At 46.9% G+C, this 15385-nt stretch overlaps 1 protein-coding gene across 1 annotated transcript in view; it reads right to left on the bottom strand.

The window, feature by feature from the left end:
* PGBD5 (piggyBac transposable element derived 5) overlaps nucleotides 1–15035 on the bottom strand; it is a 75424-nt gene extending 60389 nt beyond the window's left edge. Inside the window, exon 1 of the mRNA XM_075412079.1 lies at nucleotides 14348–15035. Within this exon, the coding sequence (XP_075268194.1) occupies nucleotides 14348–15002 (655 nt within the window). The 5' untranslated portion in view covers nucleotides 15003–15035. The remainder of the gene's footprint in view (nucleotides 1–14347) is intronic.
* Between the last annotated feature and the right edge of the window lie 350 nt (nucleotides 15036–15385).

Raw genomic sequence — 15385 nt, 5'->3', positions numbered from 1 at the left:
TTTGGGAGTTACCCGACGACACTAATCTGCTCTAGGGTCTCCTAGGCTCCAGTCGAGTGGAGAGCATTTGAGTTGGATACTCAACCTTCAGCTACAGTGATCAAATTATTCTTAGACACCAGTGCAACACTACACTGAAGTGCCTGTTTCTGAAGCGAGGTTATGCATGTTCCTCATAGCCCAGGGCTGCTCCAAGCAAGATAGCGGTAGAAGTACTATTACATCAAGTGACACAGTCTGTACAAAACCAGAAATAGCTATAAAAGAGTCCTTAAAGCCACAACAAAAGAGGAACTTAAAGACTCTGGTTAGAAGATCTAACTTTCTTACCTGAGTTCAAAAGCTTGCTTACTTTCTCCTCCCCCTCCTAAATTACAGACAAGGCAACTTATGGCTCTCTCCGTCAGTGGTCACTGAAAGAAAAACTTAAAATATATTTGTGTGTCTCCTTTCTTTTGGAAGCACTCAAGCTCTGCCAGTGCAGAACAGTGAGTTCAGCTAGTCTCAAAGAGGAAAAGAAAAGCAACAGCCACACCAAAGCTGCTTAAACAAACATAACATTTTGTTCTCTTTGTAGAAATCATCACTTGGTTTTGGCCACATCCTCCTGCCTCTTCAACCAATGTCTGGGGGATAAGGGGCTCCAGGCTACACTGCGCAAGCAAGGGAAGAACCAGACATAGGAGACCCAGTCCCCACTGCCACCAACAGAGGTGAGGGAGGAGAAAGGAGACTATTCCTTAAATGCTAGCCGCAAAGAATTGGGCCCATTACTCAGTGCTTTAGCTTCTAAACTTCCACTAGTCTCTTCTGCTGAGCAGCAGGAGCACAGATGCATTCACACCTCAGTCCCAATAAAGACTCAACTCACTCAGAGGCTCAAAACTCTATGCAGGGGCATCTGACACCCCCAAAGTGCAACCTTCATCCAAACAGAAGGTTGATCAATTATGCGATTGCCAAACCCATAGGTAAGCACAACTCCCATTATACCTGAAACTCAAATTTTCTTGAGCTCCAAAATGCATTCCTTCCAGCTTTTTAAGGCCAAATTTGATGTTGTGGTGGGTGTGACAGTTGTTCACATACCGCATCTCCTACGCACTCAGATCTGGAACATCAGCTGTGGCGGGTGTGGGGGAGCAGCGTGGTTGGGGGCATCTGGCCGTCACTTTGGTACATTAGAAGTACCAGCTGTCATCTTTATGTGACACTATAAACGCAAGAACAGGCAGAGCCTGGTTTCACACGGCTTTGCCTCTCAATGACGACTACCTCCTTCATCGCAGCAGATGCTGTTGGAGCCTACAGGCTCTTCTCATTACAAATGCGCTGTCTAGTAAGGATTGCACTCGAGCAAGCCATCTTTCAGCATGAGAAATTCAAAACACTGTCACCCCCCAGCAGCTACTTTTGCGTAAGGTAGGTGAAAACTTGATAACTGGAAGACCTTCACCTTCTCCTCGCACAGGAATGGACCTGAGCATATGGGGCAGAGCAAAATCGCAAAAAGCCTGGCTTGCTAAGCAGCAAAATCTGAATGATGAAGCCCTGCCCCAGACGATTTGCAATTTTAACAGGAACGGTGGAGACACTGGTGTCCAGCAGAGCCCAGAAGAATGAAAAAGGGAAGTTTCATAATGACTAAGAGCATGATGTTAAAATGTGAAGTATCGGTAGGATCTATATCAAGATGAAAGAGAAACATTCATTTTTACGGCAGCAAAGGATTCTAGGAAGCTAAATACAATTAGAGAAACTAAATGCTGTCGCAGGGAAGAGCAGGTTAGGAAAAGGTTATAGTACAGATTAAAAGGATGCAGTAGAAACAGGAAGCTTCAAAGTAAAGTTTTGAACAGCTTCTGTTATACTTGTTTCTTGCTCCTTTTCTGATTAAAGTATTTTGCTGAAGCATTCTCCCTTTAGCTGCCCATTTCAGCTTGAAAAAAAAAGAATCCCATCTCCTTTTTATCCTAGGAAGAAAGCTGACATTCGAACAATTGGCAGAGCACTGCTCGATGTCAAGCCGCTCCGGGTCAATACTCAGACCCCTTTTGAGTCAACCTTTCAGCAAAAGACCTGGAGAAAAGGCACAGTTTGTATTTTAACATTTCACTCTCTCAGCTGCAATATCTGCCCATAAAATGCTATCAAATGTTTCTGCTTCAGCATACAATACAAATGGCTGCTTTTAGAAAGAAACTAATGCTCACTTAGTTTCTTTTCATTGATTCAGGGAAGCGATAGCCAACCGTCGAAAAGGAAAGAAAAAAAGTTAAAAACTGGTACAATCTCAACAACAGCATGAACTGCGTCCAGTCTATTTCGTATTCCTAGAACAATTTTGTATTCAGTACCAATTCAAAAATATCCATAGCTGAATATTTTACACCCACCGTCTGCCCCAGAAAGCCAGGAGGTGCTTGCACTATGATCTGCACTTAACAGAGCTCAGCATGGTTTGCATTTACGCCAGTCTAGTGGGACTGTAGGATTGGGTGCTTCTGGCTATACTCCCACCCCTGTCAACCAGAAACAGCTATGCCTTGTACAGAAAGATCCAAAATGCTCTTTAACCAAATAAAATGGGGATGAAGGGGAAGGAGGAGGAAGTGAGGCCAGTGCAATTTTGAGGACACAGAGATTCGTGATAACCCGGGCATGCTTCAGCTGTCAGGCTAAGCATTTTGCTTTTGTTTTCAAAGCAACTAATGAGGTTCGTTTCATGAGTCTGAGGATGGGACACCAGAAGCTGCAATACCTGTGGCAGAGACAAATACATAAAAAATTAAAATCTTGCAGTTCAGTGTATATTTTTATTTCTAATCCTCAAATACTAGCAGCCCCGTAACAAGAACCTAAGTGAATCCAAGCTCAAGGTAACACATTAAGCTGATAAAACAAAGACTTTCAAAGAGAAATAAGAGACTTGGCGACTTTAGACTTATTACTCTGATCTCAGTACTCCTCAAAGACAGAATAGATTTTGGAGGAAAGACTAATCAAGGACATAAAGACAAATGCAGAACATTTGTATCACAGACAGAGTACCTTAGAAACATTTTTAATGGGTAAACTTCTAAGATTTTGCTCACAGGATAGCTGAATTCATCTGTTCTGTTTCTAGCTAGGTACTTGTTAATTGGCAGCAACAGGGATGAGTAAGAGTATTCATGTCTCCTCTTGACGCAGATCCTGGACTGAGAGGAGTTTTCTGGGTAAAGTTAGGTCACTTTGGGAAAGAGGTTGGTTCATTTTTTACTACAACATGGAACTAGAACCAAGTGTATGATCAAGACACTAATGGGCAATGCTGGGCTGATTATCCTACTAGATAGTAATTGGATTTGTTGGCCAAAGTAAATCTTACAGACCAATAATAAAAGATTTTTCTCCAACTATCTGCTCAAATCAGAGACAACCTCGTATTTGGCAGAAAAGTGATGCACAACTGACTTCCAAACCAGTCATTTTCTAGGTAGCATTAGGCAGGCTTTTAGTTACCTTTAGTGGAGATAGTGACATACTAGTACCTTTGGACAAGGAACTACAAGACCTTACTTGTAAGCCTGTGCAATTTGCCAATAAAAGTTGATCCTAAGCTGGGAAAGACAGAGAACTACTCCTAGAAGAAATAGGGGTGTATTCTTGCAAGCGAAGATTGTGAAGAAACCTGTTACTTTCTCTTTTTTAGCCTAGGAAAAAAAAAAAAAAAAAAAGGGCAAAAAAAAAGCAAATCTCTTAACCTTGAGGTAGATATTAGGAAAAAAGACCTAAGTGCCAACAGTATTCTTTGCAAGATGAAACAATTTTGCAGTGCTCCCAAAGCATTCTAAGAGAAGAAACAAGCTTCTGATACCCTGCCTATGAACTGGAGAAACACAGAGCAGACATTCTGTTGTCCTTTCTTGCCAAGACATCTGTTACATGGTCATGAGTTATTGCAGGCATCTGGTCTGTGACTTAGCTGAACCTATTCCAGACCTGCACTTGTCTTCCTCCATGTATCCACCCTCATGGTCTACAGAGGTTTGTGCTAGGACTCAGCTGCAAGGAGGCTCTTCATACCTCAAAAAGAGTCATGGACGAAGGCAAGCATAAACCTAGGCACCGCTGATGGTGCAGTAACTAAGTGCCTCCAAAGTGTGGCATTGCTGATCTCACAAGTATTTGGGTAGTGTTGTATCAGGCATCCCTGGCATGAGAAGATTAGCATTTTTAACACACAGAAGGAGGCTCAAAATTAGTCATTTGAGTAGAGATACAAGATTCATGGACACACAACCCATTACCATAGAAGTGAAGGTGAGAACAATACCCTGAGTAACTGTCAAGGATGCCTGGGAAGGAGGGAGTTTCACCTTAACAGATCAGGAAGCCTTCTGCGAGCACGTAGCCCCTTTCCACAAGCTATGTACCTTTCTCCCTACTCCCAGAGCTGACACGGGAGATGCAAGTAGCAAGTGTTTCACATAGCACTCCAACATACAACTTGCCTCTCAGCAGCTTCCCTAGCATTTGCATTTATCATAACCAATCCAAACCAGAGGAGAACGGTGCTGGAAGGGGCCTCAGGATGTCCTTTAGATGAGGCCTCTGTCCCCATTCAGCACACGTGCTGGGTGTCAGTCCCTTACAACAGGTTAGCACAACTCATTCTTAGGTCTCCAGCGACACACCTCATGTCTTCTGCAGCACCACATTGTCTGTTTGAGAATTTCTATCAGTAAATCATGTTCAATTTAATTATCCATCAATTCAATTTATATCTGTTATTTCTTATATTCAGTTGTCAGAGCAGATAAGGGAGATAATTCCCTTTCCTATAATACCCCTTACTTATCCACGTGGCCACTTAACTTAAAAGCAGAATATTGAAAGATGGCCCAGTTAGTAGATTTTCTGCTTCTCAGTCCTTTATCTTCACCTTTGACTATTTGCTTCTTATCTGGTTTGGTGACCCAGACTATCTCTCCTAAACGGCAAGCCAGTCTCATCGCACGTCCTGTACACTCTGTTTAAGTATCTGGGGAGGACATTTGCCTTTTCACGACACCATGACACTGAGTCACATTTGTCTGGTGTTCAGCTTCAACCTCCAGTTCCTTTTCCACCTAAACGGTTCTTCCCCTTCCCCTCCATTTTCCACCTCTGCTGTTAGTCACCGCTGCCTTCACACTAAGCATTTCTCCCTTGCACCGTGTCCTTTTTTCCCCTCCTGGGCTATTTCAGGCCATCAAGAACCTTGCAAATTCTCAGCCTGTGCTCCAGCATACACGGAATCACTCTCAATTTTATGTTATCTAAAAGTTTAATAAACAAATTCAGTAAGTCCACCTCCATCCAGGAAGGCGGTTTCAAATTCTCATTTAAAAAAAAGAAAAAATCTTCCATCAGAACATTTAAGCTTTTGCCAGATCTTTATGCAACACATTTTTGGAGATATTGGGCCAGACCTTATGGAGTTCAAATGGAGACAGAAACAGACATTTGCAGTAATGACGACTTTAGTGAGGCTACCTGGCAGAGACTAGATGGCATTTAATCAGTCAGATGTTTCTGCACCTGCCTGCTTCTCCCCCCGCTACGTATTTTAATCTCTGCAAGATTTGTTGCAACAGATACAGCAAAGCGCAACATGAAACTTGGAGCTAGTAATGCAGAGATGGTTCCTGCCTCGACAATTTGCCTCTAATTAAGCATAGAAAACAAGGAGTTAAGTCTGATGGGGAACACAGGACTGTGGTGGGCCTCCACAGAGAGCTCCTACCTATGCACAACCTGGTACCTTGTTTCATATGTAAGAAATAAGCACCAAAGGTGATTTGAACCAAAAGGAGCTTGCAAGGCAATTACGAAATAGAAAGGCAACAAGAAGACAGAGCTATCTCCCAGCTGCTCCGTGGCAACAGCCAGGCTCTCCAAGGCTGAGGGAAGGACGGCTACCAACAGCCCAAGCTGTAGGGACAGGGTAAGGAGAGCCCAGAGCCATCGGGAAGGTTACCCTCAGTGCCCTCGGCTGCAAACATCTCGGCTGGGTGGTGGGACCAGCCTTGGCTGCCAAGCCCTGCTCCGAGGAACCACTCCAGGAAGCCCTCACAGCGCCCAGCCCACAGGGACCCCATGGGGCTCGGTGACAGGGGGCTGCTGCAGAGCTTTGACGAGCTCATTTAGACCATCCCTGATGTCAGTTTAAGTGTGAGTCATTACCCAGTAGTACAGAACTAGATGAAGAAAGGCCTTTTTTGAGAGGGTCATTCCTTATTTATCAAGTACAACCCTGTCAAGTGGAAAGAGCAGGATGTCATTTAGTAGAAAACCCATCACTCTTCTCCCAGTGGGGGGGTATTCGTGATATGCTTAAAGCCGCCTCCTTTCCTTACCCTTAAAAAAGAGGACTGAGACTATTTGCAGCAATGTTAGCACCATGCAAATAGCTATAGAACACTCAAAGGCACTTGAAATCTTTGTGCTTAATTTCTTCTAATGTCAAAGCCAACGTCAAGAGGGAATTAATGCAGATCCCACGAGTATAAACCTTCAGACTTTGTATTTTACTGCATCTCAAACCAACCAATAACTACATAACAGGACAAGTTCATAAGTAAGGAATAACTATGATGGCCTAGAAATGAGGATAATTCTTCAGTTTAAGGAGGTCTTCTCATTTAGTGATCCTGTTCAGGGATACAGTCCAGCAAGCTAGAAGCCCTTTGAAAGGTTAAATCAGACTTTATATCCACACATGCATTTATATTCATAATGCAACATATCCAGCGTGACAGACGTAAGAGCATCTTATATTTTTCAAGCTCTTGAGAATCCTTTGCCCCAAATCAAAGGTTTTCACCAGGCTGTTGCAGCAAGTGAAGGTTTACGAACACCTACCCACCCTCCAGCGAAGGCTGGCCACCTCCTGCCTCGCAGTCCAGTTGAGCTGTTTCCCCTGTATTGGGGCAGAATAACTAAAACTAGACCCCCCTCCCAAATGCCATAAGTGCACACTTGTGTGAGCTTCAACACATATAACCTCTCCAAAGCAGTTTTTCAGGGCGTGAACTGACAAGATTGCCGTTGCCCAAGCCCTGTATCGGCAGGTCGCATCCAGCAGCAGACGGCACCGCGACATCGATGGGAATGGCCACACGCCCACAGCTACGTGCTGACCCCAGACAGCACACCTACAAGCGCTACCCACCAGGGAGTTACCCAGCACCTACCTTTCTAAAAAGGCGGCAGAGCTGACTATACGCACTGGATAGTCAGACTTTCCACAACAGTGACTTTCCTAAGTCACTTAAAAAAAGAAAGATACTCTCATTTTTTGCTCCATTTTAATCTTTCATCCACACCCACCTCTCTGCCATATGTAATCAGAAATGAATCACAGTTATAACAGCAGCTGCTTTGAGTCTTTTCTCTGCTTTTTCTTCACTAGAAATAACACTTCCAATTGTGCACACTGATGGGCTTGCTGTATCTTTGATCTCAGTCCAGTAATCTTCCTGTCCAACAAGCAGCTAATTCCCCCCATCCGTACAGACACACACGATATTCATCACTTCAGAGTCTCCTGCACATCCCTCTCCGACATGATTTTTCCATCCTTACAGTGTGCCTCATCAACAACACCGCAGTTTGCCCAGTGTTCAGCTGCACAGCCATAGCTTTGTATTGCTCGCTGAATAGAAGTTGTTCGGTTTTGTTCTTTGTCCTTCTTCATGGCAAATATAGTTTGTCAACACAGGTCATGTGAATCCCTCACACTGTCCAAGAAAGCAGAATTGAAAGCCTGTTTTCTATCATGTGCCATTAATACCAGTTGTCTTCACAGAAAATCAGGAGATAATCCAGGAGTAATTCATACAGAGCCAAAATAAGCTAAAGAGCCTTCCAAGCCTATTTCCCTGCAGTCCCTCAGTCAACGAGCTCTGGCTTTGTTTTTAAAAGACCCACTCGGTTACATGTCTGTTCTTTTCAGATAGAGCCAGGGACGGATTAACATCCTGTTCTTTAAGGAATATGCAGGGGGAGCTTGGATAAGCTCTGAGAAAGGACGCCTTGCCACAAGGAGGTGAGATGTCAAATGCTAGGGTTCTCCTGCATTTGTCCTAGCCATGCATTCCTCTCGAGTCCACCTGTTCTGTTTTCTAATAACATGCCCAATCTTTGGCAGTATTTGGAAGAATGAGGTGTTTTAGGGATTACATTCCACTAACCTCTAGATAAGATGTGTAGCTGTATCCATGATTACCTTCCCTTTGGGAAGCACCTGGTATTTCCAAACTGCTAAATCCATCTGCCCCAAAACTTTGGAAACTTGAGCATGGGAGGCAAACAAAACACCTACATGAACAAGCACACCTAAGAGAAATTTCCAGCTTCTTTTTAGTTTATGGCATCCAGGACAGCTTCCCGTGGCCTAGCAGTCTTTACAGAATTAGCAAGTCAACTCCACTCTCCGCATCCTCATTAGTCGCAGCAGAAAGCCTGATTTCCTCTCCAGGTTGACTTGGAGGTACGCAGACAAGGAACCTGTTTGCTGTACAGTTTCGGTGATGCTGACAAAAGGACATGAGCAGCTGTAGGAACTAATCTACTCCTTTTAAATGACCCCATCAATAGCTGCAAGGGGAAAAGACTCATCTGATGCAGTAACAGATCTAGGAGTAAATATACGTCTTCTTTGTAAAAGGCTAGTCGGTGTCTATGGAGAAGACCTTGATTTGCAGTGCTTATAGATTTTCACGTCTCGAGTACTGACCAAAACTGATTCTCTGTATAGAAGCAGAGAAGAACAGAGTTTTTTCCATGAAGTTTATCAACACTAGGTTATTCCCCAAATGCATGTTCAACAGCAGAGCTATGGGTAAAAGCAGGCAGGGAACACAGACAGCTAAGCTGCACTAAATTTTAGAATCAATAAGGCTGTCATGTCATGCACTTGCATCACTTCAATGATGATGGAAGCAGGAAAATGTGCTCTAAAACCACCTGAGAAGCACATTTAGATTTCCTAAGACATATGAGATATTAAGCCTTTGCATAATACACTTATTTAGCAAAACTTCAAAGCCTTAAGTCATCCTATAAAGGATCTGCAAAGTGGTAGTGTACATCTTTGTGATGCATTTATTGTAATGACAGCATCACAACTCTTCTAGGAAGATAGAAGTAATTTCTACTTCAAATGCAAGAACAGATTATATAGACAGGCAATTTTTTTTCTGGTATTTTCCACAGTTATGCAAGTCAAAAGCAACTAATTCCTCTGGTGGCGTAAGTAAGCAAAAACAAGTCACATCAGCAGCGCTTTATCCACTTACGACGAGAGAATTTGGCCCAGATATTTCTGAAGCAGAGTCTTCCATAAGTGACTAAGGAGCTTTCATAGCTTTTCTTCCACCTCTGGAATCTGTAAGTATTGACCTCAGTCTAATCAGATTGAAGCCTTCAATTCAGGATCTAAACCAAGATCACCGCCACCGTTAGACTATGGCACGTATGTGGCTCTCTCTTATGGCCCAGCCTGACCTGAGAGCTCTTCCTCCAGGTTCCAGGCTGCTGGAATGCTGCCTTCCCATCGGCCTTCCCACACTTTTGGGAAGATTTCATGCATTGGGTGATCTCCCCCTACACTCTGCAAAGACTTCCTACAACTCTCTGCCTAGTTACAACTACAGCCATTCAAAGAACGGCTAAAAGCCTTTCTCCCCTGACCTGTATCGCTTTGCTCTCCTTTGATTATTTAACTTTAACTGAATAGTTTAGCTCTGCTACTTCTACTTAGAACACAGGCCAAATGACCAACTCCGTGCTATATCAATATATATTGTACTGCGTGGTTCACTGGAGATGAACTTGAAGGAACTAAATTCATTTTTCTTGTTTAACATTCATAAAATAACACTACTGAAAAAAAATCCAATCAAGAGTGAAGTCTTATCAGCTGGCATGCAAACAGACGCTTGTGATTGAACATAAGAAAAACCTTTTTCACTGAGAGGGTGGTCACAATCTGGAATTTCAAGCTGTGCCTTGCTTCCTTGACTTTAGCTGGAACACGCTGGCATCCTGCTCGCAGACTCCGTTCATCTCTCAGACAACATAACCTCCCTTGTGCAGAAGGCCGTCTCTCATGTAGCAGCCACGATGGAATAAACGACTGTTTCCCATAACCCAGTCTTTCTGGGAAAGAACATTCTCATTTAAAACAAAACAAAGAAAGGTTTAAATGAATATTTAAAGTAGTTTGAGGTGACAAGGACAGCCTGATGGCTAGACATGGTCTATGCAAATTCTCCCTGGGAGCACGCTGTTCTACTGGAGCGTATTCCTCAAAGACAGTAACTTCCAGCACACATAGTCTTTCAGAGAAATACTCTGGAAATCCATAAAAAGATAGTTACACTCTCTAAATGCAACTTGAAGAGGAGCTGTCGTGCTCTTTCAGCAAGGAACATTCTTAATGTTTTGTCTTCAGGTCTAGGCTTAAGAATAGCATTTGGAGGGCATTGAAAATGAAGACGACAGCAGCACCAATTGGCTGTAGCTTTGAGGACTTCAGCATTAACTTTTGCTCAGACTTCGTTGCTATTGCTGCGCCCTAAACCATTATTCCTAACAATAGGATGTGCTCTTACATCTGAAGTCCAATTTTCTGGTTGCTGATCTATACGGATACAAGAACCATTGGACCCCAGGAAGAGAACGCCAGCTACCCCGATTCAGCAACATCAAGCTGCAGCAACACCAGGCTATTTGCATCTTCTAAGACTCTCCATGAAGCAAGACCAGAACCATTAGTTCCTCTATGTGTTATGGAACGTTTCCCGGCCAGGTTACTGAGCTAGCAAGGGAAGGCACCATCCACTTCTGAAGGAAGGAAGAGCACACCGATTAAGCCTGAGGCAGGAGCGACCAGAAAGCAAGGGTCTGCGTTGAGTTACTGGCACTTACCAGCTTGTCACTAAAGTGATAATAGTTGCTCGCTTACTCTCTCCATTTCAATTACGCTTCCCCTATCCTAGCATCAATTTGTTCTCTTACTCTCTCCACATCTAGCTCTGTCCTGCCCTCAGAAGCAGGGAAGTCATAGGAGCCCCAGCTATCCCTCCTTCCAGAATTAAAGTGCCATTTGGGCAGAGGTCAGACCTGCTTTCCTAGAAGTCTATCTATTTCAAGGTTCACTTCCTAACAAATCAATTCTGCTTCCCCTTCACAGCCAGGCTTGGAGAGAATGAGCGAGGAGAGGCCAAAACGTGCCTGGATCCAACATCTGATCGTGGATGCCATCCTCCCTCCCAACACACGTGCTGCCCTACCCACGGACCTGCTGCAGCCAGGTGCTCTTTGGGAAGGGAAGGCATTCCAGCAGCTGCCTCCAAGACCTCCCATTCCAGTACCTTAGAACTCACGTTACTGTTTTGCTATTTGTGACAGGCACTCGAGCTCCCTTGTTTCCTCGACCTATTTTAATCAGAACTATGCAGTGCCACTAGTTATCAGCTTAAAAATCAGGGCACTACAAAATGGTTGGGATTTTTCTCAGCAGCTGAAGAGAATGATTTTGCAGAGTAGCTTAACTGGAAGCAACACCAAGTGCCAGCAAGCCATCTGTTCTAACCTCTGTGTTAAAGTTAACAGCTATTTTGGATTTCCACAAAGGAAGTAAGCTAAAGCTATTCATATTTGGGTTTTTTTCATCTCCCTTCCAAGGAGTCTAAGCACCCACTGTTTTTATTAAATGGAACAGAAACAACAGTAACTGGAGATCCCCGAACAAGGGGCAGAAAACAAAAGCCAGGGACACAAGCAGCACAGTGTTGCGTAGCGATGCCATCCAGTCACCTCTCTCCTGACACAGACGTCAATCCAGACGTCTCCCAGCTTGTCAGAACCTGCCACCCGGGCAAGGCGGGCGTCACGACGAGCACACGCAGTGACTGCCTGCAGACTGAGGCCGTACTGAACCATCCAACACAGCCCCCTGCACATCTGGGCCACTGGTATATTTTTGAGATGAAGTATCAGTTAGCCTGTCTGCGCTCAGGACTAATTCTAGGGATGGATACAATACTTTAAGACATCAGTTTAACAGGGAGGGTGGGAAGGGAAAGGCAGTATCAAGTAATTTTATTCAAAAAAAGAAAAAAAGTAAGTGACAGTATTTTCTACTTCTAACTAAAAAGACTACGAGATTTTTTTAAGTGGCTCTTCAGTATCTTCTTGGCAGCTTTAACTCCTTCTCTTTAACTAACTTACACCTTTTTCTCCTCTGCATCTTCCCTTTCATGAAGGGGCAGTCTCCCAAACCAAGCAGCTTGACACTAGATTTGATCCCAGTCTGATTCAAAGATTTATTTCCAGCATTGACGCAGCTGAAGTCTCTCGAGACTTCTGTCCACAGGCACATTTGTCTTCTGGCATCAGATGATGTCAGGTACTGCCACTTGGATTCTTCTCTTGAGATTTTGACCAAAAGGCTGCACTCAAAAGTTCTGGTGCTACCCTAAGATAAGTTTTATCTCAGTCTCATGAAATCCTCTTCCTTCTAAGCTCAGAGCCTAGAAGGAAAGGATTCTTACAGCCAACACATTTGAACTGAGAGTACGGTTTTGTTAGTGCTCCATGACTGACCCTGCATTTCTTGCTTGTACTCCTTTAGTGACCGAAAGATGTGCTGTCACCACAAGGGTCAGCTGCTTTCACCTCTGGGGAGACCTCATTCTCAGCAGGTATGGACCTGAACTTGGGTCAGAACAGTGTTCAATGAAGTGACAATGGTGCCAGTACAAGTATGCTTGGTGCGATTCCAGTTATGATATACGTGTGGCCTAAAATCAGTTGATCTACAAACTAGAATTAGAGGAGCTTAGTTAGAATCTGAGTGGTCCAAAAAAAACATGACAGAGGGTACATGTTTGACACACATCAAAGCACGACTCTAACCCAGCTCCAGCCAAACCAAATCACCACGCGGTGAACAGCATACAGCATCTATCATCACGATCAACAGAAAGAAAGGGCAGCAGCAACCTCTTCTCCATCTATCACTAGAAGGAAATATCCACAGCAATATCCGTACAGCGTCCTCAAGAGACATCTGCATCTATTTCTGACAACCATAAATCAGATTCCTTCATTTCAAGGGAAATATGAATTCTTGAATGAACAGGTCATCACCTTAATTCTTTTCCAAAGCTGCATTAAAACACTAATCCCAATTCTGTCTATGTTAAAATGGATATTACTATGAAATAATGATAGGAAGGAGTAAGCCAGCAAAGGCAGGGAAATTAAGTGATAATTGATGCTGAAACAGCATCACACCACGAAGCCTTTAGTCCTGAACCTGATCTTAGCTATGCTTATGAATAAGAATCATCAATAAATCTTGCAGACTTCTTTGAAGAGGCACATCAGCTCGATATTTCAATATTTTATAGTGTCTAGCTGTTTCTGGAGGTAGACACAACTTCTAATTGCACATCTGTCAGAAGCACGACAGAACTTTCCCCGGGCTCCAGAGCCAGCTCCACCTTACTCTCCCATCCCAAGCTCCTTCCTCAAAGGGGTTTCCACCCGTCCCGCTGCACAAATTTCGGCACGCTACACCAACTCCAGCAGCACCCTTCTGTATTGATCTTTTCATAGCAAGATAAAGGAATTCAACACCCCACAAAAAAAAAAACACACAAACAAACCACCAAACAGTGAAGACAAGCAACCCGAAGACGGGCAAGCGTTCAGCTCAGCTGAGGATGACGGCAACCACCACATCCTGTCCCGAGATGGAAATGGAGGGTGGGGGTTTCACACCCCAGCTCTTCATAACCATTAATCTCTTTGAGCAACGCCTCGCTGCCACGCAGCCAACTCGGTTGTTGAGGCCTGTGGACAGGTACTTTGTAGATACGCGTAGGAAAAACCAGCGGCGCGACCTGCGACGCCAGCCAGCCCGTGGAGACCTGGCGCTGAGCATCAACGTCGTGTCAGGTCGCTCTCCCGCTCCTCACCCTGCCCAAAAGTCACTCGAAAAGGGCTGAGGTGCGGGAGGGCTGCACGGACGACCTCGCAGCCCCCAGGGACCCCCCCTCCCCCCCCAGCCCCGTTCCCAGCCGGGGGTCCCCCGCACGGCCCATCCCGGTACGCGGGGCCGAGGAGCCCGCCGGCTCCCCGCGGGGATCCCCGGGGCCGGGAGTGCCCGTGACTAAGCGGGGATCCCCGGGGCCGGGGGTGCCCGTGACTAAGCACCCGCGGCCTTCCTCCCCCCGGGAGGGCACCGGGCTGGAGGCCCAGGCCCTAGAGCCGCGATCCGGGGACCAACCCCCCTCCCCCTCCGTACCGCTGCCATCCTTGAAGCGAGGGGGTGGGACGTCTCGCAGCGACCGGGTCCAACCCCCCTTCTCCGCTTCCTCCTCCTCCTCTTCCTCCTCCTCCATGGGGCCGCCGCCGCCCTGCCGCCGCCGCCGCCGCTCCGCCGGGGTGACCGCCGCCCTGAGGGCTCGGCGCCGGGCCGCCCTGCCCCGCCGGCCCCCTTCCTCCTCCTCCTCCTCGTCCTGGGAAGAGGCGGGGGAGCGCGATTCGGCCGAGGTGCTGTAGAAGGGGTTCCCGCTGCTGTCCTGGCCCGACTCCCCGAAGACGTCGTCGGAGATCTGGAGGCTCTCGTAGCGGGAGCGGGCCGCCTCCAGTAGCGACAGAGCCTTCCGCCTCGCCGGCCCGCCGCCGCCCTCCGCCATCATCTCGGCCGCCGCCAGCAGCCGCCCGCGCTCCCCTCGGCCCGGCTCGGCCGGGTCCTGCGGCCGCAGGCAGCAGCCCAGCAGCAGGAGCGGCTCGGGCACGGCGGCGGGGGGCAGGCAGGGAGCGGGGGAAGCCCCGCCACCTCCGCCGCCACCACCGGGGCTGAGCCCTGCCTCCCGCTCCCGCCCGCACCACCCGCCCCTGTGCGTGTGCAGGGACATGGGGGGAAGGAGCCAGCTCAACATCTCCAAGTACCACATCCAGCCAATTGCCGCGGCACTCCGCGACCGGGAGGTGGGGTTATATGGGCGCCGCCGCCCTCCCCGCCCACCCGCCGGCCGCCCCGCCCATTTAAAACCACAGCGCCGGTTGCGGCGGGGCCTCGGTCAACGGGAGGGGGGGTCCCCCCCCTCGTCGCCTGTCACCCGCCCCTCGTCGCCTGTCACCCGTCCCTCGTCGCCTGTCACCCGTCCCTCGTCGCCTGTCACCCGTCCACCGGCCCCGTCCGTCGGCCCCCGGCCCCGGGCCCCGGCCCTGGCGGGAGCTGTCCGCCGTCCCGTGGTGCTGAAGCTGTGCGCTGCCCCCCGCTGCCCGCGGCCCCCGGCGGGAGCTGTCCGCTGTCCCGCGGTGCTGAAGCAGAGGG

Source organism: Opisthocomus hoazin, chromosome 2 (assembly GCF_030867145.1).
Source record: "Opisthocomus hoazin isolate bOpiHoa1 chromosome 2, bOpiHoa1.hap1, whole genome shotgun sequence".
NCBI classification, from domain to species: Eukaryota; Metazoa; Chordata; class Aves; order Opisthocomiformes; family Opisthocomidae; genus Opisthocomus; species Opisthocomus hoazin.
The sequence above is the reverse complement of the archived record's forward strand: the minus strand, read 5'-3'. Positions and strand labels throughout refer to the sequence as shown.